The sequence below is a fragment of the Juglans regia genome, chromosome 11, assembly GCF_001411555.2.
Source record: "Juglans regia cultivar Chandler chromosome 11, Walnut 2.0, whole genome shotgun sequence".
Classification (NCBI taxonomy): Eukaryota; Viridiplantae; Streptophyta; class Magnoliopsida; order Fagales; family Juglandaceae; genus Juglans; species Juglans regia.
Genome location: NC_049911.1, coordinates 32,089,872 through 32,111,053, shown reverse-complemented (window position 1 = coordinate 32,111,053; position 21,182 = coordinate 32,089,872). Strand labels below are relative to the sequence as shown.

At 38.0% G+C, this 21,182-nt stretch overlaps 1 protein-coding gene, 1 long non-coding RNA gene and 1 pseudogene across 3 annotated transcripts; 1 reads left to right on the top strand and 2 right to left on the bottom strand.

Annotated features, from left to right (window-relative positions):
• Positions 1-1,828: 1,828 nt before the first annotated feature.
• On the bottom strand, positions 1,829-20,654 carry LOC108998849 (polycomb group protein EMBRYONIC FLOWER 2). Of its 2 annotated transcripts, XM_018975579.2 has the most exons (21): positions 20,255-20,654; positions 20,106-20,161; positions 19,106-19,220; positions 18,781-18,940; positions 18,620-18,688; positions 17,757-17,896; positions 17,567-17,629; positions 17,275-17,396; positions 10,587-10,651; positions 7,981-8,033; positions 7,807-7,860; positions 7,666-7,725; positions 7,465-7,511; positions 7,221-7,342; positions 5,167-5,205; positions 4,952-5,090; positions 4,753-4,801; positions 4,550-4,633; positions 3,834-3,913; positions 3,314-3,403; positions 1,829-2,191 (listed from the first exon to the last, which is right to left on the bottom strand). In XM_018975579.2, the coding sequence occupies exons 1-21, from the start codon at positions 20,378-20,380 to the stop codon at positions 2,071-2,073; spliced, it is 1,854 nt and encodes a 617-aa protein (XP_018831124.1). In that variant the 5' UTR covers positions 20,381-20,654; the 3' UTR covers positions 1,829-2,070. The 2 variants fall into 2 exon arrangements, with proteins under 2 accessions (XP_018831124.1, XP_018831125.1); XM_018975580.2 differs by lacking the exon at positions 5,167-5,205 and having other exon boundaries at positions 20,255-20,651.
• Positions 4,077-4,191, bottom strand: LOC118343871 (annotated as a pseudogene).
• On the top strand, positions 13,979-14,174 carry LOC118343841. The gene is made up of 2 exons (XR_004797620.1): positions 13,979-14,047; positions 14,108-14,174. It is a non-coding gene; the product is annotated as an uncharacterized LOC118343841 (long non-coding RNA).
• Positions 20,655-21,182: the final 528 nt, after the last annotated feature.

The window sequence follows — 21,182 nt, the reverse complement described above, 5'->3', positions numbered from 1 at the left end:
ATATCATTTGTAACATTTCAATGGAATGCCCAAACCATATGATCTATATTCTAAAATGATTAGTCAATGATTACAATTGAAATCTCATTAAAACCTTATAAAGAGCAATAACTTTTCATTTTCAAGCAATATGAGATCACATACACCACCTACCCTTATCCGGATGGCTCGATATATTTTGTGGCCTAAGGCAATATTAAGTACATGATGATTTAATTTAAAAATAATAATAATATTAAAATATTAAATATTAAAATTTTCTGAAATGCAAAACAAATATTAATATTATTTTAAATAATAATATTTATTAGTACTATAACAATTTGAAACAGAATTTAATTTTTCTGTAAATAGAGTATTATTTCTTATCCATATATATATACTTATTTTAATTAATACTTCATTATGAAAACAAATAAGGCTATCGATATAAAAATAAGCATCATATTTTATAAAATATTGTGATATATCATTATATTTTTGCTACTTCTATTCCAATTTCATTATTGTCTTAAAATTTTGTATATTTTGAGTAAGATTTTTTTTAGTAAAACTTCTATATTTACTTTTTTTTAACCAAATTTTACCATTTAAGATTGATTTTATTTTAAGCAAAAGAAATTTCATCTTCTACCCTAACCAATATTTTTTCTATAAGTTAATTTTTAGATTCATAATATTTTTTTTTTCTTTTGGGGCCTACTCAAAGTGGGGGGCCTTAGGTGGTGGCATTAGTTGCCTATCCCTTGAGCCGGCCGTGTCCTTATCATATGAAATATCACACTATATATGTGAGAAAAAAAAGAGTTGGTGCAGAGCTTTTAACAAAATCGAGATACATAAACCTTTATCTTCGATGGAGTATTTTCTTTTCTAAAACCCATCTCCGAGTCGTACGTGTTGTCTTCTTGGTACCAAAATCTATACAACTTGAAATAGAGGTTAGCATTGATTAGTCTGTATGGATCTAAAGCCGGTTACACGATTGAAGAAGAGAGGTTCCTACCGATGTCCACTCTCATAAACGAAAAAGGTAATCAAAAGTCAGCTTCCCTTCTCAAATTGGGATTTTTTTTTTTTTTGAGCTTTTAAAGTATGAAAATAGTATTTATTTAATTATTATCCTTTCCTCATATTTTAATTTGGTATTAAATGATTGGGTGAAAAATAAAAACAAAAAAGTCTAATTTCATGCTTGCTGATTGGTACTCAGCGGTATGGGGTATGGGTGTGCTTTGAAGGACTTTGCGTGGCTTACTCCCAAGCCGCAACCCACGGGGTGACAAGTGCCCCCTGCAGCGTGACCAATCTGAAGGTAAAAATAAAATAAAATACTTTATACACGAAGTGATTACAATAAACTCACAAAATGATATAATCTGATATAATATATTAAATTATAAAATTAATTTTTATTATAATGTAAATCTAACAAATAATATGAAATTATGTCATTTTGTAGATTTAAATTTATGTCTATAACACTTCTAAAAAATAAAAATAAAAGGCTGGCCTGCGAGACTTTAATCACTTTCTAATTTCTATCCCATTTGCGGCTAAAACTAGTAGAGCGTGATTCCTTGGACGATTCATGCAATCACTCTAACGAAGTGCCTAGAACTCGTGACCTCAAAATAGTGAGAAATATTAAAGTGGAACTCCTCATTATAGATATAAAACTATTGGCGGAATTTATAAAATATAAAATATAACAAATCCAAATTACACATCAATTAACAACGGAAGAACAATTTCGTGAAAAAAGGGAATAGGATTACATGAATAACCCAAAAGTCTTGCGAAGATGTGAAATTCCAATCTTGCACAATGGAACAGAATTTTTATTCCTCTATAATTCAAATTATACAAAATACATTGTTTTTTTTCTTTTTCTGGTCGGGATACAAGGTGTGCTGAGAAACAGACGGGTAGACTCGGGGCCCAAAAATGAAAATAAAGATGCCGCAAATGTAGTGATCGAGATTGATACATGAGTGACGAATCATGTCATCTTGGCCCATACCTTTGCTGACTCAGAAAATAATAAAAAAGAAAAAAAAAATCACCTCTTTAGGTTTTAGGATACGAATCCTGGCTTTGGCATTGTTCAAGAGTAACATTACAATTGTTCATGGTGCGCGCATCAAGGAGACCGTGATTCCATAGCTTGATCATAAATAATCTCCAACACCTGCCAAGCCATAAGCATATTAATACTCCAGACTAGGGGTGTAAACTCAAACCGGAAAACCGGAAAACCGGACCGGACTGGACCGAACCGGACCGGTTTTACCGGTTTTGAACCGGTCCGGTCCGGAACCGGTTTTTAAAACGTAAAAACCGGCCGGTTCCGGTCCGGTTCCGGTTCCGGAATTTTTTGGACCGGACCGAACCGGACCGGACCGGTTGATTAAAAAAATAAAAAATAATATTTTTATATATAAGTTTTATACAAAATATTTTATATATATTAAATATTAATATATATAAGTTTTATATATAATGTATAATTATAAATTTTTATGTGAAATTTTATATATAACATATATATTCATATATGAAATAATTTCTTATTATAATTTATAAATTATTACATAAAATGTTAATACTAAATCACTAAAAGTTTATAGCTAATACTAATATATAACTTATAACTATACCAATAGTCTAATATTAATACTATTATATAGTCTAATATATTAATAAAAGTATAAAACAGTTTTTTTTAAATCAAATTTTTTTTTTTTTATAAACAAATTTTTAATGACAAATTGTGAAATTTATATTTTTAAAAAACCGGAAAACCGGACCGGACCAAACCGGAAAACCGGACCGGACCGGACCGGAAACCGGTAAAACCGGAAGTACCGGTTTAGGAGGGTAACCGGTGCGTAATCGGTTTTGAAAAATATAAAACCGGTACATACCGGTTCGGTCCTAGATTTTATCCAAAACCGGACCGGACCGGACCGGTTACACCCCTACTCCAGACCGTTTTATCAATTACAAGTTATAAGCAAATCGATGGCTTGTATTGAATATGAGTACTACCACCTTATAGTCTTCCAACCAGATGATATTAGAAGTCAGGAGTGCAACTTTACTAAGATTATAGAGCAAGAAATTGTAATGATAAACAGATGTTCTGACTTGGCTTGCTATAAGGTGTTCTGACTGCATTCTATATTCATCAAATAATTGGGGATTGGATGAGACTTAAGGGCAGAGTTGAGCGGAAGCAGGGAAATGAGACTTTAAGGGATGCATTGGAATGAACATACCCACAATTCAGAATCAAAAGAAAATAGCTTACCAAATCAGGGCAGGGTTACGGACCAGGTCAGGTCCATGCAAGCTCGAAAAGGCCTCACATGCCCAAGGAATATGACCATCTGCTAGCACCCTGACATTACCAAATATAGAGTATTTCAAAGAACAAGCCTCAAATGAATAAGATCAATTCAGAGAGACAGGCATGAACCATGCATCATATATCATTATTAAATGTGCCATGAAATCAAACCGCATTCAAATTGATGCATACACCCCCATTCTAATTTTCGTCCTAGCCTAGTGAGAAGTACTCAAAGCAATTTTCCATATAAAATAAAAGTATTGAACATAGGTTGCATTCATGATTCAGACATCCGTATTATGTTTAGTTTTCCAAACATCACTAAACGGCAACTAATGGCTTCATTCAGTTAGGTTGATTCAAACAATTACACAGAACCCAGAAACAATCACCCTTTCAGCCAATTCAGACAGGCATGGCTAATGAGACAAAGTCAATTGTAAAGCAAAAAAAAAATCGAAACGAGAAAGAAGATTACCGTTGCTTCCTCACAAAAGAATTCCACATATGCATCATTAGCTTCTCATCCTTCGTCACATCAACAAAATCATCAAGCATCTGCGACATGATAAGAGTGTATCAATGCTATCATTGATAGAGAACAAAACACCTCCAAGTAAACAAAGTCAAAGATGCTTATTAAACTGAAGGTGCTTACCCATATTATCCAACCAAGACCAATTTTTTTTTTTTTTTTTTTTTATAACAATGAAAGTAACAAATGTGGACGAGCAACAATCAAATCACCAATAAAAAAAGATGACAACAGAAACGATATCTCGGCCATTGACTTTACCAAGGCCCAAATTATATTCAACAAACTGACCATGGACTCAACAAAGACTGGACCAAGAAATTTTTGTAATCATTCTTACCTATTAATGGATACCTAAAAGGAGGAACTGCTAATAAGAAGCAAAGAATGTGAACACTTGTCCACATGCATTTGAAGAGCCAACAATATGAAATTTAGTACAATTATAACAATTGACAATTTCCTGTAATGGGCCCTAATTATGACCCTTGTAATTGATACTTCTTAAAGGTTACCTAAAAATTACTCTTCAATGCCTTAGCTAGCTATTAACTATTTTGTAACTTAAACATTACTCTTCAACCTGAAATTTGTTTTTCAAGCAAAAAGAAACAACTCTGAGAAAACAACAAAAAAAGTCATGAAATCACTAAGCATACCCTCCGATCTTCAAAGTCTGCAACATCGTCATCAACTTCATCTTCACTATCTCGATCTGATAATACTTGCTCTGGTGCCATTGGCTACAAGCACAAGATAATAATATCTATTCTCAGATATATTGATTGGTATATTTTGAGAAGAAGTATCCAAAACAAAATATCATCATGTTGTTGAAAAATATACAACATGAACTTGACACCTGTGCTCTATGTGAGTGAAAGAACTGTCGCTTCCGCAGCAGGGCACAGCTGAAATGATTGGAAAATAATTATAATGATATGCATATAAGATGATGGAATTTATAATTTATAAAAATTTGTATCCTTCCAAATAAAAATAAGAATATGCCAAACCATGGGGTGGGGGTGAGAAAGAGAAGCGGTGTTGGACAGACATACTTTCTAGGATCAGATCGTTCAATAGATAACTTTCTTGTCTTTGCAAACTGTAGCACGGTAGGGGCTGCAAGATTATTCCCGGGTATTGATTGAACACAATCAGGATCAACATGTGATTGTGGTGTGGCACTTGAAACCCCTGCAACATCAAAGTCAGACAACAAATTTTAAACACTCTTCAGCACTAAGAATGGCATTCTGCAAATCATTCCCACCTGAGAAACGAGCCCTATCACCTTTGCTAGAATGAGCATCTGAAATTTTTTTTTTAAAAAAAAAAAAAATCATTGTACATATATAAAATCCATGGGAATGGGTGAATAGGAAAAAAAAGATAAGAATGCAAGAGTCTATCTAGTCCAAGAATCCTTCACAGTATCTGCAGATATCTAAAACTACGAGCTGCTGGAGATATCTTGTAGGCTGATGCCTTAGAAAGCCTGCAACAATAGGTTCACCCCACCTTTTCCATATATCTTCAACAGGTGGCACAAAGCTAGATAGTTTTCAACAATTCATTCCTATTTTGAGATGGACTTTTGAAACAAAGCTTGGTAGGGCAACTGAAGGTCATTTCACAAGTTCCAAACCTACTCCAGGAGGTCATTTTGCAAAAATGTAAGTGCAATCTGCAGATTACATGTTGCATAACATGTTCGTCCCACCCTTGATCCCTCCCTATGCACAATTTTAATGTGAAAGGAAATTTGGGGCAATGCAGTTTCACGGTTAGGTATGCATGCATATGTGCACACAAGTTTATCACATTCTAAAAGAGGCTCACACTATTAAGGTTTACCAATAAATTTGACGCCACCACTCTCATTGCAGTTCCACATTCAAGTCACCCACTTTATCATAGGGCTGGTGATTTACAAGAGACATGTCATGCACTAGCCTTAAGGAGCTGGTAGACCATAATGGTTTCAATCTGCTGGATTGCTTCAGCACAATCATATTTTTTTTTATCAGTTGTTAGGAGTCACTTGTCTGTCAGGTGGGAAATTCTAGGTTTATTGTATTTTCCAGCCACAAGAAAGAAGAGAGAGGTTTTGAAATTCTTCTCGATCTACGATCCTGTAAACAGTGAGAAAAAAGAAATGACACCACTTTGAAGGGGTGGATAAATGGATTGCATGAAAATTCATCTCTTCAATCAGGACTTCCCTATAGGACACTCTAGGTAGACTCTGGATGTAAGTCGCGTAATAATTAAGAGGCGAGTATTTTTAGGTAAAATATTAATTCCTTTTGTTTCTCTTCTGATTCCTTCGTGCTAGTTCTCTACAATCTTACTCCTTTATCTTTTTCGGGGGCAATAATTTGAACCAAAATTCAAAAACACCAAGGAATTTCTATGCTACAAGTATTATTGGCCCATTAACAATCTGTTGTCAAAGGCACTTTTGAAGCCGAATGGAAGATGTGGTGATAAGCTGTGGTGGACACCAGCAGGTAAGGGTATCTTTTCGGTGCATTCCTTCTATAAATCCCTTACCGTACTTCCGAACACCGATTTCCCTTGGAAAAAATTGTGGAGGAATAAGGCACCCCCTAAGGCACTTTTCTTCACTTGGACAGCGGCTCTGGGTAAGATTTTGACTACTGACAATTTAAGAAAGCGTAGGGTCATTATTCAGGATTGGTGTTGTATGTGCAAGAAAGCGGGAGAGACAGTGGATCATCTTTTGTTACATTGTGAGACAGCTAGTGCCGTGTGGAGCGAAGTGTTCAGTCACATAGGTTTAAACTGGGTGATGCCGGCTACTGTGGTGGAATTATTGGCTAGTTGGGTAATACCAGATGGACCCCCACAAATTAAAGCTGTATGGAAGATGGTTCCTAGCTGCATAATGTGGTGTATATGGCGAGAGCGTAATGAACGGACATTCGAAGATAAGGAGCGGACCTTAGAGGAGCTTCGAGTTTTATTTTTTCATACTTTACTGCTTTGGGCTATAGCTGAGATTTTAATGGCCTAAATGTACATGATTTTCTTGTTTCTTTTACAGCAACTTAGATAGGCCTTAACTCTAGTATAACTCCTTGTGTACTTGGGCTATGCCTATTCTTATTTATACTATCGTTTACTTATAATAAAAAAACAATCTGTTGTCAAATGACATCTTCAGAATAAGCAAGAGGTGGAGAATAAGGCCACAGGTCCAATCTACTATGACGCACGAGTTGTGTTTAGAAGCTCATTCAAAAGAACTGATTAGAAGATCTGTTGAGGCTGCTGATACAGATAAAAGTAAAGAACACATACCATCAGCCTTGTCTAGAAGTTCACAGACTTCTGATGGCAACTGTGACTCCAAGGCGAGTGGATGTACATGCTTTGCACTTTGAACTAGGTTCTTCGGTCTTCTGCGTCTAAGTGGCTTTGAGCTGGATAGAGAAATGAGCCCTCACACTAATTCTAAGGAATTGATTATGTATATGAACTTAAATGGAACAAAACCAAAAAAAGCTTATTAGGTCACACTATGGAAAAAGAAGAGAGAACTTACCAAAAGAAGAATGTTTGTTGCTTAGGATCAACACCATCTGCAACAACCTGAGGAGAATAAACTTGGATATAAATTCCAGACAGGAATATCAATGACACAAAAGCAAAATGCTGTACACACAATAATACTAGACTGTTAATGACAACCAAAGTACAATAAAGAATCATCACAAAGTAATTTTCAGGATAAAGTTATTGTCACCTCAGATCTCCACGTTTCAGTTTTTACAGACACATTTACAGCTTGATACTCTTCAGTCACCTGTAATACATCCATGTTTTAGTAGTTATGCTTCACCAAATTTTAATAATCAGAATGACAAGAATTTTGAAGATTACCAACCCAAAACTCAAAGTTGAAGAGATCATGTGATGAACACAAGTGAAATCTGAGACCCTACAGAAAAGATTTCAAAACTTATAAGCATCAACATGCAAAAGCATGCATACTATCTGTTCATTTTCATATGAAATGAACTATGAAGAGATCAGAAAACAAACAAGGAAAGAGATTTACCTTAAAGCTAGAGCATTTTATCAAGCAGAATGGGCATGTAAAGTCTTCAGTTACTGCAAGTTCATGAATTACCAGGTTACAGCTCAAAAATCACAACCATGCATTAACGGGGAAAAAGCATACATCATTCAGAACTATTTTTTTATAAGTTAAAATTTTATTAATAGCAATCTAGGGGAAGCCCAAATACAGGACTTATACAATAGAAGACACCTACTTGGGAAAAAAACCATTCGGAAGGATTAAAAAAAGCAGGGAAAAAATGGAAGAGAAATTTCCATTAGCATCAATATCTACTATATTCTTACAAGTAAATGGAAGTGCAAAATGAGAAAACCCTTATTCTTTTATGAATGTCTAACTGATAAACCTCATCTAAAACCAAGTTATCATCGAGGAGTTGCCACAAGTTACCAAACTAGTATACTGGCTAGAGCTAATCAAAAACCTCACAAGTTGACAAGAAGATGGACCATATACATGAAGTTGACAGCAATCAAGGGGAATCATAAAGCACCAAGAATCTGTTGATTAACCCTTTATTTTCTTTCTTTCCTTTATCATTACTATGAAGCCCTGAAATCAACCCCCCAGCCCCCGAGCACCCAGAATCCATTCTTCTTTTCTGATGGCATGCCTTCACCACTTTGAGCAATGATACAAAAACAGGTATGTTCTATCATATACTAGCCCTGATGGAACTCAAACAAGTGCAAACCCACTTGTCCATCAGTAACTAAACATCCAACTGCGATGTTATCATTTCTCCATCTCTTAACAGTGGAAATAATTGGTGTACTAGAGAGGGGAATGGGTCCTATGGGGTGGGGGTTTGGAAGCACATATGACGTGGTTGGGGGGTGTTTTCTTGTCATACTAAATTTTTGGTGGGGGAGGGCATTCGTATAAAATTTTGGAGAGACATTTGGTGTGGGGAGGAGGCTCTAGCAGATGCATTCCCTTCCGTTTTTCCTGTGGCATGTGATCAAGAGGCTTCTGTGGCGGATCTCATGGTTCGTTCAGGGGATCAACTCCATTGGAATGTCATCTTTAGTAGAGCAATACATGACTGGAAACTTAACAGTGTTAAGGCCTTTTTTAGTCGAGTGTACTCTACGAGGATGTCTGGTTTGAGAGAAGATAAGCTGTGGTGGAATCCGGTAGGTAAGGGTGTTTTTTCGGTTCGCTCCTTCTATAAGTCCCTTACTCAGCTTCCAAACACGCATTTTCCTTGGAAAGGTTTGTGGAGGAATAAGGCACCTCCAAAAGCACTATTTTTCACTTGGACAGTGGCTCTGGGTAAGATTTTGACCACTGATAATCTACAGAAGCGCCGTGTTATTATTCTAGAATGGTGTTGTATGTGCAAGAAAGCTAGCAAGACAGTGGATCATCTTATGCTACATTGTGAGACAGCTAGAGCACTGTGGAGCGATGTGTTCATTCGAATAGGGTTGATTTGGGTCATGCCTGCTACAGTGGTAGAGTTATTGGCTTGTTGGGTAATGCCGGGTGGTGCTCCACAAATCAAAGTTGTGTGAAAGGAGCGGACAATAGAGGATCTTAGAATTTTATTTTACCGAAACTTACTTGGGCTAGTGCTGTAGATTTTAATGGCCTAACTGTACATGATTTTCTTCTTTCTTTTTTAGCAACTAGATAGGTCCTATCTCTTGTATTCCACTTTGTATACCTGGGCTTGGCCTATTCTTATTTATACTACCGTTTACTTATAAAAAAAAAAACAGTGGAAATAATTTGCCATCTCCTACTATACCTTGACTACATCTGCAATTAGAAAGTGTCTTCTTTAGTATATTATCAATTGGGAACTAACAGGAAAAATGACTTCTGTTCATTGTTGTTTAGAAAGAGTTAATTTTCCAAGTGCTTCATCCAGACCCTCAACTACTCAAACGGATCCCTTCTAATGTGACAGTTGCCCTTGGACACATCTTGCATTTGGAATGGGATTTTTCCTGCACTATTTCAAACTCTCAATTACCTATTCCACCTCCATGGACTTATCTTTTCCTCCAATTACTATGCTTCCAGAATCCCATCAACAGCTTTTGTTCCCCTTTAATAAAGGTATAATGGAAAGGGCAGTCCATCTTATGTCTACTCAAAATGGAGGAGGAAGTGAGAGCTTAGCAGGTTCACATTATTAATCCATTTCCTAATAGTGCTTTTTTCTAGAGAATTGGTAACTGACACTAGTTTAGCTTTCACTGGAAATAATATAGCCATGAAATGCTCAGTATAAAACATAAGATATAAATTGATACCACTTCAAAATTCAGAGGACAAGAATGCACTCGCTGAGTTAATGCTATGGAGCTACAATAAGTTGTCAAGTATATTCTAAGAGAAAACTAACATAAGTAATCAGTTACATTCATGCTTCTCTCTATTTCTTTCCTTGCACCCTTGTGAATTTCAACAGGTTGCCAAAGCAATAACAAATTATCAATGCCACTAGGTGTGTGAAAATAATCAAACAAAAGGGGGACGGCCCCCTGCACAGGTGAAAGGAGATAGAGAACAAATTGAAAGGGTAAAAAACTACAGATTAACCAGAAAGAAAAAAGAGAAATCCACATCACCTTCTGTTGTCTGCAACTTATTTTTGTAGTATCGATAATTAAAAACGACATTTCCTGCCCTTAGCCTGGATATCACAATCAGCCAATTTTTTTTTTCATAAATTGACATGGGAAAACAAAGAATATGCCAGGCCAATGTTTTAGTGGACCATGCTAAACAATAAGCATGCCAAATGCACATATTCGAATCTTCCAAATAAACAGCAAGACACACAAATTTTCACGATCAAACTAAAACTTTGAATATTATTGACCAAGTTACAGAATCAATCCACTTGGGGCTAGTTTTTGATAATCTACAGTGAACATGTAACAACATAATCAATGCTTGTTTGCATTCATTTAAGATTGGAACAGCTGAAAAAAATCAACAAAGAAAAATATGTGCAGTATACCAATTCTAGAAGACTATTAGTTTTAATAAAAATGAAGATTTCTAAATTCCAACCCTAACAGCATCTATGATGCACAAGGAGTTGTGAATATATAAACATGTGCAGGGATAATCAATGATGTGGGGCTGCCTGATCAAGATAAAGAGACCCTCATCCTTTCTCACTTAAGATACTGTTTTTATCCTCCTTCTAAACATTCAATAGTTTTTTTTTTTGATAAGTAATAAGTTATTTTATTGATATGAAAGAGGCATAGCCCAGGTACACTAGAAGTATACATGTGAATACACCAGTTTAGTGACTCGAAACAGTTACAAGGAAATCATGAAAACTAAGACCATTCAAATCAAGAGCAATGGCCCACACAAACAAGGTCTTCCAGAAAAAGCTCCTAAACTCTTCCAAAGAGCGTTCATGATCCTCAAAAAGTCTCTCATTACGTTCGTTCCAAATACACCAGAAAATACATATAGGAACCATCTTCCACACTGCTGCAATTTGTGTTGTTCTTGAGATCCCATTCCAGCTTGCTAACAAGTCAACCACCCTGCCCGGCATCCCCCATGCTAAGCCCATTCTACTGAAAAAATTAGTCCAGATATCTCGAGCAAACTCACAATGAAGAAGTAAATGGTCCACCGTTTCCCCACTTTTTCTGCACAAACAGCACCAGTCCATAATAATGAGGCCACGTCTTCTAAGACTATCAAAGGTCAGAATCTTCCCTAGAGCCGCCGTCCACACAAAAAATGCAGCCTTTGTTGGTGCTTTAGTCCTCCAGATATTCTTCCAAGGGAAAATATGCCTTTGGTGCATATTAATGGATTCATAAAAAGAGCTTACCGAAAATTTCCCTTTCCTAGAGGGGCACCAAACCATCGTATCTTCCAAAGTGGCAGCAGTGGTAATATTGTACAGCATGCTCAGAAATCCCACCAGCTCATTCACTTCCCAATCGTGTGCATCCCGAGTGAGGTTGATAATCCACTCCTGTGTGCCTTGGTTAATAACCCGCAAGTCAGCCACCATAGCTTCTTTTTCCCGTGCAATTCTGAAAATCATAGGATAAGCATCCTTCAAGGCCGTGTCTCCCAACCACACATCTTGCCAAAAGCTGATCCTACTACCATCCCCCAAACGCAAACGAGTATTACTAGCAAAAGAGCACCATCCTTTTCGAATAAACTTCCATAGCCCCACTCCATATGTCCCCCTACCCTCTTTAGAACACCAACCCCCTCTTTCACTTCCATACTTCTTATCCACCACCCCTTTCCATAAAGCCCCCCTCTCATGGTTATAACGCCACAACCATTTCCCTAATAGTGCCTTATTGAACGCCCTCACATTCCGGACCCCCAATCCACCGTCTCTCAAAGGGGAACATACCTTTTCCCACCCTACTAGATGGAACTTACGCTCATCTCCTAACCCACCCCACAAAAAATCCCGTTGAAGTTTCTCTATTCTAGAAGCAATACTTGCGGGGAGGGGAAATAAAGATAAGTAATATGTGGGGAGATTGGATAAGGTACTCTTCATAAGTGTGATTCGCCCCCCTTTAGAGAGATACAACCTTTTCCACCCGGCCAACCTACGCTCAAATTTTTCCAGCACCCCCTCCCAAATTGTCTTTGCTTTGAAAGAAGCCCCCAACGGTAGACCAAGGTACTTCAATGGCAACGAAGCAACCCCACATCCCAAAATATTCGCCAACCCTCTAATATTGCTGACTTCTCCAACCGCAACCATCTCCGTCTTGGCAAAATTAACCTTCAACCCGGATACCGCTTCAAAACATAGTAAGATGGCCTTCAAAGATTGTATATGCCCTTCATTTGTCTCACAAAAAAGCAAAGTGTCATCTGCAAACAATAGATGAGAAATAATAGTGGAACCTGAAAAATGAAGGGCATCTCCCACCGAGAAACCTGAAAAAAATCCTCCTTCTACTGCCGCCGACACCATACGACTTAGAGCCTCCATAACTAGGACAAATAAAAGAGGTGATAGTGGGTCACCTTGTCGCAGACCCCTCGAACTATGAAAAAAACCCACGGGATCACCGTTTATCAGAACCGAGAAGCGAACCGATGACACACAGTATCTCATCCACTTCCTCCATTTTTCCCCAAACCCACATCTCCTCGGCATGTACAGCAAAAAATCCCAATTTACATGATCATAAACCTTCTCCATATCGAGTTTGCATAAAATACCTGGATCTCCCGACTTTAACCTGCTATCCAAACATTCATTAGCTATAAGAACCGAGTCCAAAATTTGTCTCCCCCTCACAAAAGCATTTTGAGACTTAGAGATAATCTTCTCCATGACCGTGCTCATCCTGTTAGCAAGAACTTTGGCAAGTATCTTATACACATTGCCCACAAGACTAATCGGTCTAAAATCTTGTACCTCTCTTGCACCGGCCTTTTTAGGGACTAGTGCAATAAAAGTAGCATTTAAGCTTTTCTCAAATCTGCCATGACTGAAAAATTCCTGAAAAACCAGCATTACATCCTCTCGCACCACCTCCCAACAAATCTGGAAAAAAGCCATTGTGAATCCATCCGGGCCTGGGGCTTTATCTTTGTTCATATTCCTGATTACTTGTTTTACCTCTTCCTCTTCAAATGGTCTCTCCACCCAATCCATACTATATTGGTCAATTACCTCAAAAGCTAGACCATCTATTGTGGGCCTCCATGCATGAGGTTCCGATAACAACTGTTCAAAATGCCCTACCACATGCTCTTTTATCTCGCTCTGATCTGAAGATACATCTCCATCTATGCTCAAAGACTCAATGGAGTTAAACCTCCTATGTGCATTGGCCATGCGATGAAAGAACTTTGTGTTTTTATCCCCCTCCCGAAGCCACAAGGCCCTTGACTTTTGTCTCCATGAAATTTCCTCCATTAAAGTCAATCTTTCCAATTCAGCAACTACCTGACCTTTTCTGATGTTTTCTTCCCCTACACCCTCTAAACCTTGTAACTCCTGAAACAAACTCTTCTTTTGTAAAGTTACATCACCAACTACCTGTTCATTCCAAATCTTCAAGTCCTTCTTCAAAGCTTTCAACTTTCCAGCCAATACATAACTCGAATTGCCCTCAAAGAGGTATGAATTCCACCATTGCCTGACCATCTCCACAAATCCATCCATCTTTAACCACATATTCTCAAACTTGAACGGCCTTCTACCCCCTTGAGTACCTCCACAAGCTAACAATATAGGGAAGTGATCAGAGCATATCCTTGAAAGCCTAGTCTGACTTACATCTGAGTATTGTGTCTCCCACGAGGGAGAGATGAGAAATCTATCAAGTCTTGACCAGGCTTGATTATTAGACCAAGTGTAATCGCCTCCCATTAACGGTAAATCCATAAGGCCTACCTCAAAAATGAACTCCGAGAAATCCACCATAGCTTGGTTTTGTCGACCCGCCCCTGAACTTTCGCTGGAAAATCTTGTCACATTAAAATCTCCACCTATACATGACGGTACCTCCCACCAAGAACATAGGCCAGCAAGCTCATCCCAAAGCAACCTCCTCTCACTGTCCAAATTAGGACCATATACCCCAATAAACGCCCATAAAAAATTATCTTCTGTGTTTTTAAAAGAACACCCAACCGAATATTCTCCCACAAACTCATCACTATTTTCCACCACCCGCTTATCCCACATAATCAAAATTCCACCCGAAGCCCCTTTCGAAGGCAAATATGACCAGCCTACATATTGACAGCTCCATAAGCTCCGAATAATACTTCTATTGATAATCTTCAACTTTGTTTCTTGTAGACAGATAATTTCCACTTTCCATTGCCTTAATAGAGCTCTTATTCGCAAACGTTTATTAACCTCATTCAGCCCCCTAACATTCCAACACAAAATTCTAGGCTTCATTTAACAACTGTTCCAGCCCTCCCCTTGTTTCTTGCACGACTTGCACTCCCCTCCTTTCCATCATAATTAATAGACCACGTCAGCCTCTTTAACTCCCTATTTCTTTTTAACCCTGTACCATGTTGTCCAGCCTCAATGGCTATAATCAATGCCTTAAACTGTTCTTCATATCCTTTACACGAAATTCCCATACAACTTTGAAGTTCCTCTACCTTTTTCAATACCCAATCATCTGAAGCAGTAGGAATAATCATTCTTATTGGAGTCGGATCCACTCCTGCAGACTCCTCCCCCACTTTAGAGCATTTACTTGGCTCAATCATCATCAACTGACTTTCCCCTACCATCTCTGATGCGCTCCCACACTCCACTGTGACTATAGCTTCTTGCCGAGCTCCTTCAGAACCTTTGCTGTGTGCCAGAAGCTCGGGCCTATCCACCGAGATGATCTGTGGCAATCCGGATGAACACAACTGATCTAGAGGTATCCCCTGACTCCCCGAGAGGTTCTGTGGTGTCCCTGATGAAAACAAACACCCATCCTCATACAAGCTCAATTCCAGACCTTCCCCTTCCACGATTTCTCCCACCTCCACCTCCGTCGGTTGTAGTGCCACCGCCAGACCACCCACTACGTCACCATGAGCCGTCGCTCCCTTCTGTTCCATCCCCTGTCCAAGACTCGGTCTTGATGTTCGTGTTTCGGGCCCCTCCAGCGAACCCGAAACCTCGGAGGGTTTTGTGATATGCTTCTCTGCCGCCGACAAAACTTCCATCGAGGCCTCTGCTTCCTCCGTCGACGTCGACTGGGGTTGCGCTGGCGTCGGAGTCACTGGCCCACCCCCCCGATGGGCCTGCTGACCCACTCCCCGCTGGGCCTGCAAGATGGCCTACTTTCTTCCTCCAGAAAGAGAGCATCTGTGGCATGGGCTCTGTTCGAGCTGACCCATAACCCTGGGCCTTCCCTATGGGCCCAACCCGCCCCTCTTCTTCTTTACCCAGACCTCCTGCCCCATTTCTTTCTCTATTACCCGCCCCAACCTCCTGCCCCACTTCTTCTTTACCCAAAACGCTGCGTATAAGCCCCTTTACTTTAACACTCATCTCCTCCAGCGAAGCTTGCAAATCCCGTAATTCCTTCAAAACGATTATCTCACTTTGCCCAGACCACCTACCACGTCCATTTTGTCTCTGATTTTCTCCCAAAACAGTAAGATCACCTGACCGTAGTAGGCCTGCCATATCTGACTTTTGCACATCTCGGGTTGACTGTAGAGCCTCCTTGTACGACATAGAAGACGTGAGAGCTTCTGCCTGTGTAGATGGAAGAACTCTCCTCTTCCCACCTACGCTTCCAACCTCCCTCAATGCCTCCGCCAGTTTTCTCCACCCCCACCCATTTCTGTCTTCAGGTATTATAATGAAGCTCTTACTACCACCTCCACTATAGACCACCAGAGCCAAGTAACTGCCGCGAGAATTTGAGCCTTTTTGCGCTACGAAAGCTCTATTACCTTCTCTAAAAACAGAGTAATATCCCTTACTGCCATGTTTATGACAGCCCTCCATGGTTTTTGCCGCCCAAAGAGCAGTGTCCAAACCCAACCTCATGTTTTGTATTCCTTTCCACCCTCTCTCAGTGATAAGCACTCCACTCCCATCTGCCCTCACCTCAAAAAACTTGGACTCAATTGCTACACTTCTCACAGTAGGCATTTTCCTTCCAGAACCACTCCACCCCGCCACCCTCAAGCACCCACCCCCACCTTAAGTTCAGCTGAACTACATGTTAATCACCCCAAGTAACTACCACTAATGACGACCCAATACCAGTAGCAAGAACACAAAAAGCCAAGAGAAGCAAAAGTGTACGGAGAGAGAAATTTTTAAATACTTGATTTACCACCCATTTTACAAATGGAAAGTAGTTAAAGATTCTGTATAACAGAGGTTAACAAATTTAAGATATTTTTAAGTAAAAAAAGCTAAAATATGAATTAAGTGACCATTTTCATTTAAGAAAACAACATAATTACTGCCTCATACAGACAACATTATTCACCGTTCAATCATTAGAAAATATATAAATTGATGTGCTCAACAATTCGATCAAAATCTGGAAATTTTCCACATTTATGGTTGGTAGATTAATTTGAATTATATGGATCTGCATATCATCCCATTCTTGTATTAAAAAAAGGGAAGGTATTAATCTTGATGTGACAATGCATATAATATATATTCTATACCATTCATGTGGCTGAATTTGTGATACCTATTGTCTCTATTTGCGAATGTCTTCATACATACCAACCTACATATACATGAAATACACACAAACACACACACACACATGAGAGAGAGATGAAGAGTACCGAATAATATGAGACAATGATGAAGAAGGAATGTCACTACACATGTATGAATTATAAGGAGATTTCTCCTTCGCCCCAATCTCTTCTGCAGAAATGATGACTTGCACTTGCTGTGATGTACTCTTAGGCAACCGGGAAAAAAAAGTAACAGATATTATAAAAAACAGGACCTTGCAGAGCAATGTGAAAATATATATAGAATAGTAGAATGAAAAAGGAACAGGAAAAAAAAGAAAGAAATGATACTCATTTTTTTCCAACCTAACAAGGAAATGTTAAATGTGGAAAATACCAGAGTTTCAGAATTATATGGAAGTTGAATTGAGATGCATCTGTCCTCATTCAAACAACTCAGCTGAGTAAAGTAAAAATAAATTTATTAGAATATGAAAATATTCCCAAGGCATATTTAAACAGCTAATTAGCACATCTAGGCTAGAAACAAGAGAAAAAAAGAGTTAGTAGGCATGTATAAGACATACCTTTAAGAAGCAAGAATGCATGTTTACAGTTGAAATTATCTCAGCCCTCTGGCCCAAGATGAAGTTAGGAGAATTCTCCCACGATAAGTAAAGTGATTCGAATGGTATCTTGCCCCATAAGCAGTCTCCTCCAGCAGTTACTGTCAAGTGAAAACAAAACCAAACCGGCAACATTCTCATGCTGAGGTACACCTAAAATCGTTTCATACTCTATGGATCATGGGTTGAAAATGCATTAAAGAATTAATTTAAATATTATAAAAAGGTCTCATTATCTATTATAGCTCTAACATAAGATTGTGCTCTATGAAATGTTTTCTTTGCAACCTTTGGGTGATCTTAAGTTACATTTTCAGAGGTAGTTATTTACTTTCATTTAGGAAGTTTAAGTGTAATAAAATGCAATCTCGTACAAAAATATCAAAAAAATGCAATCTCCTACAAATATTAAACACATTTAGCATGAGTAAAGCCCTAGGGGTTGGCTCAAGTGGTAAAGGCCTTGGTCTTGGTGGTATGCTCCCTCTAGGTCTAAGGTTGAATCCTCTAGCGTGCAAACAATTTCTAGGGACCATCGGACTGGGGGAACTTCCCCTTGAATTACCCGAGTTCCACTTGCGGAAAACTCCTTGTCAAGGGCTTATACACCCCCGGGATTAGTCGGGGGACTTTGCTCTTGAGCACCCGTTGCCAATAAAAAAAATTAGCGTGAGTAAAGCAGATGCAATGAATCAAATTAGAAAAACACATGAATTGTCAGATATTGATTAGGAAAAAAAGAAAGACAATGACTCATGAACTGTTAAAACACGTAGCGAAGTATTTTATATACAACAGAGTACAGCAACTACTATGTATCTTACACGGAAAAGAAGTCACATCCAAAGATCCCTTGGTTAAATCGATTCCAGGCAAAGGATTTTCAGCCCCAACTGCAAGAAAATAATAACGTGACCAAATATTGCAGTGCGAATCACACTTCAATCCCTCCACATCATTCAGTTTATACATTATTATTTCATACCCCAGCTGACAAGCAAGATGGCAAGTGAACCAGATTTGGCCTCCAGTGCTAGCTTATTAATCTCAGGAAGAATAATATTGGCTTGAATTTGAGTACTCCCACCTACTCCGATAGGATTGTTCCAGATGAATGCTCGACTAAAGCGGTACACAGCGGAATCCTTTTTTTATGGGGAAGAGGAATTAAAAATAATGCCAGCAAAACAATTTAGAGGCTAGAATAAATAGAAGATTATCATCAACAGATGCTAGCGAAGTTAGAATAATGTTCAATAAGATATATATTGATTAATATGAGCCTAAGAATGAATCATATGCATTCTTACCTCAGCATCTGCAACATCAGAAACTAGTCTCGCTAAGAAAATACACAGGGGAAACAGTTTTTGAGTTTGTAAACTTTCATTCGCAGTCCCCGGTAAAGAAATTTTCATTTGTATTCTACATGATCAACCAACAGGAACAAGTGAGTGCCACGAATTGATTTGTAGGATGAGGACAGACTACAGCAGACAAGCCCACATCCTTATTCAAACGATATCAGTTCAGTGTCATGAAATTTAATGGAATTCAAATAATGATGCAGGGAAAAAAGATGAATAGCAAAATGCCAGTACCATCATCTATGTTCATCATATGCTTAATGGAATTACTCTCTATTAAAAGTTCAACAACAATTGCACGAATGAAAGGTCTCTGCAAAAGTTGCTCAAATTCAATAAATTTAGCAATAAACGTAATGAAAACATATAGAATTCAACAACACGAGTAAAGCAGGAGGAAGATGATTAACTAAAACGTGAAATGTTTAACTAAACTGTAATTTGCACGGATGATTTTTTTACTCTTAAACACTAGAAAAAAAATATCTTTAAAAAAAATGTTATTCTTTATCTTGAAAGTTCTCATCTCCAGTCATATGTATCATATTCTTTTCATTTAAAAGTTAACTATTAAAGTGACTCGAGATACGCCACGACAGTCGGTGTTATTGAATATGAAAAAATATATGATGAAGACTAAGATATCTCTATCATTCACAATTGGCGAGTTTAAATTCAGGAAATACAGATTATTTTGCCCTAGAAAGCAATTACCCGACTTTGTCATGCAACAGATGCTAATCCGCAGCTCAATCTAACTTCTACGTTAGAACGAGCACATGAAAAAGTGTTCTTAAGAACCAAGATCCAAAAAAATTTCAGAATAAGCTTTAAACTTATGGGGGAGGAAATAAAACAAAATTTACAGAAAAGAGCAATACTTGAGGAAAATGTAGCATCCGAGTACGAATGGAAAATAAAATGCAGACTTCAAACAATATACCTCTTTCTATTTTTTGCCTCTATTTTGTAGTGCAAACATCTTTGAAGAAATGACGGCTACACAAGCAAAAGCAATGTGTAGAGTTAGAAATGCAGAGGCGGAAATGAAGACAAAAGAAGGAGAATTTGAATGGATTATCGGGGGACTACGTTTCTGATGGCACGGCGCTGAAGAATGTTGTAGAGTTCTACGGGCTTGCAGTAAACGGAGAGGCTCTCTTCCGCGGCGACTTCCTCTTCGGCCGACATACGCACACGGGAATCTTGACGGCACATAGCTTCCGCAATTCTAAACAGGAATTGAGCTTCGTAGCTCTCAGGAAGCTCAGAAAATCAGGAGGGATTCATTATAATAGATAAAGGGGTCGCGGACCTGAGAAAGCAACCAGGAGCGGTACGATCTGAAGAGGTGGGGGTTCCAGAAAGTCTTCAAAAGGCAGGGCAGTCATGAAGAAGTAACTGGTAAGTACGTTGTAACGATGGATTTTGGGTCAGATTTTGACTCGAGAGTTGCTCCTCCATTTTCTTTTTCTTTTTCTTTTTCTTTTTCTTTTTATTTTGTTCTAATAATATTTTTTCCTTTTTCTTAAGGGGATACCGGCCTGCGTTGTACTACTACTTGGCTGAATTTGGAATACAAGGCCCTGCGAGGACGACTTGATTGGTCTGGCAGGTGTTGCGCATATGGCAATCTTACGACTCGAGTTGAGCAGAGCCTTGTGAGTCTTTTCTTGATAAGTTTTTTGGAACAAAATCAGTTTCAGTCAAACAAGTGCAAAAAGAATAGATATTTTTTCATACATATGTATATAGAGAGAGAATATCTAGGAAGAAATATAACCTAGACTCATGCTCCGATAAGAGTTTCTCTCATTTCATATCAACATCTGAATACTATTTGAACACAAAAAAATTTTTAATTTCCTTTTCATACTTTTTAATATAATAATTACTCATTATTATAACTTTTTCAAACTTTTATATAAAACACAAAAAATAATTAATTTTTTAAAATTACAAAATAAAAATAATATTAACAAATTTTATTCTAATAATATTTTATTTTTATAATATTTTT

Bases quoted from the DNA above. Each gene is read 5' to 3' on its own strand.
- LOC108998849 (XM_018975579.2), bottom strand. From the start codon at position 20,380: ATGTGCCGTCAAGATTCCCGTGTGCGTATGTCGGCCGAAGAGGAAGTC. The intron at 17,397-17,566 runs GTATTTTCCACA...CGGTTGCCTAAG, and splicing joins CATATAATTCTGAAACTCTG to AGTACATCACAGCAAGTGCA. The intron at 4,802-4,951 runs GTATGTCTGTCC...CAATCATTTCAG, and splicing joins GAACGATCTGATCCTAGAAA to CTGTGCCCTGCTGCGGAAGC.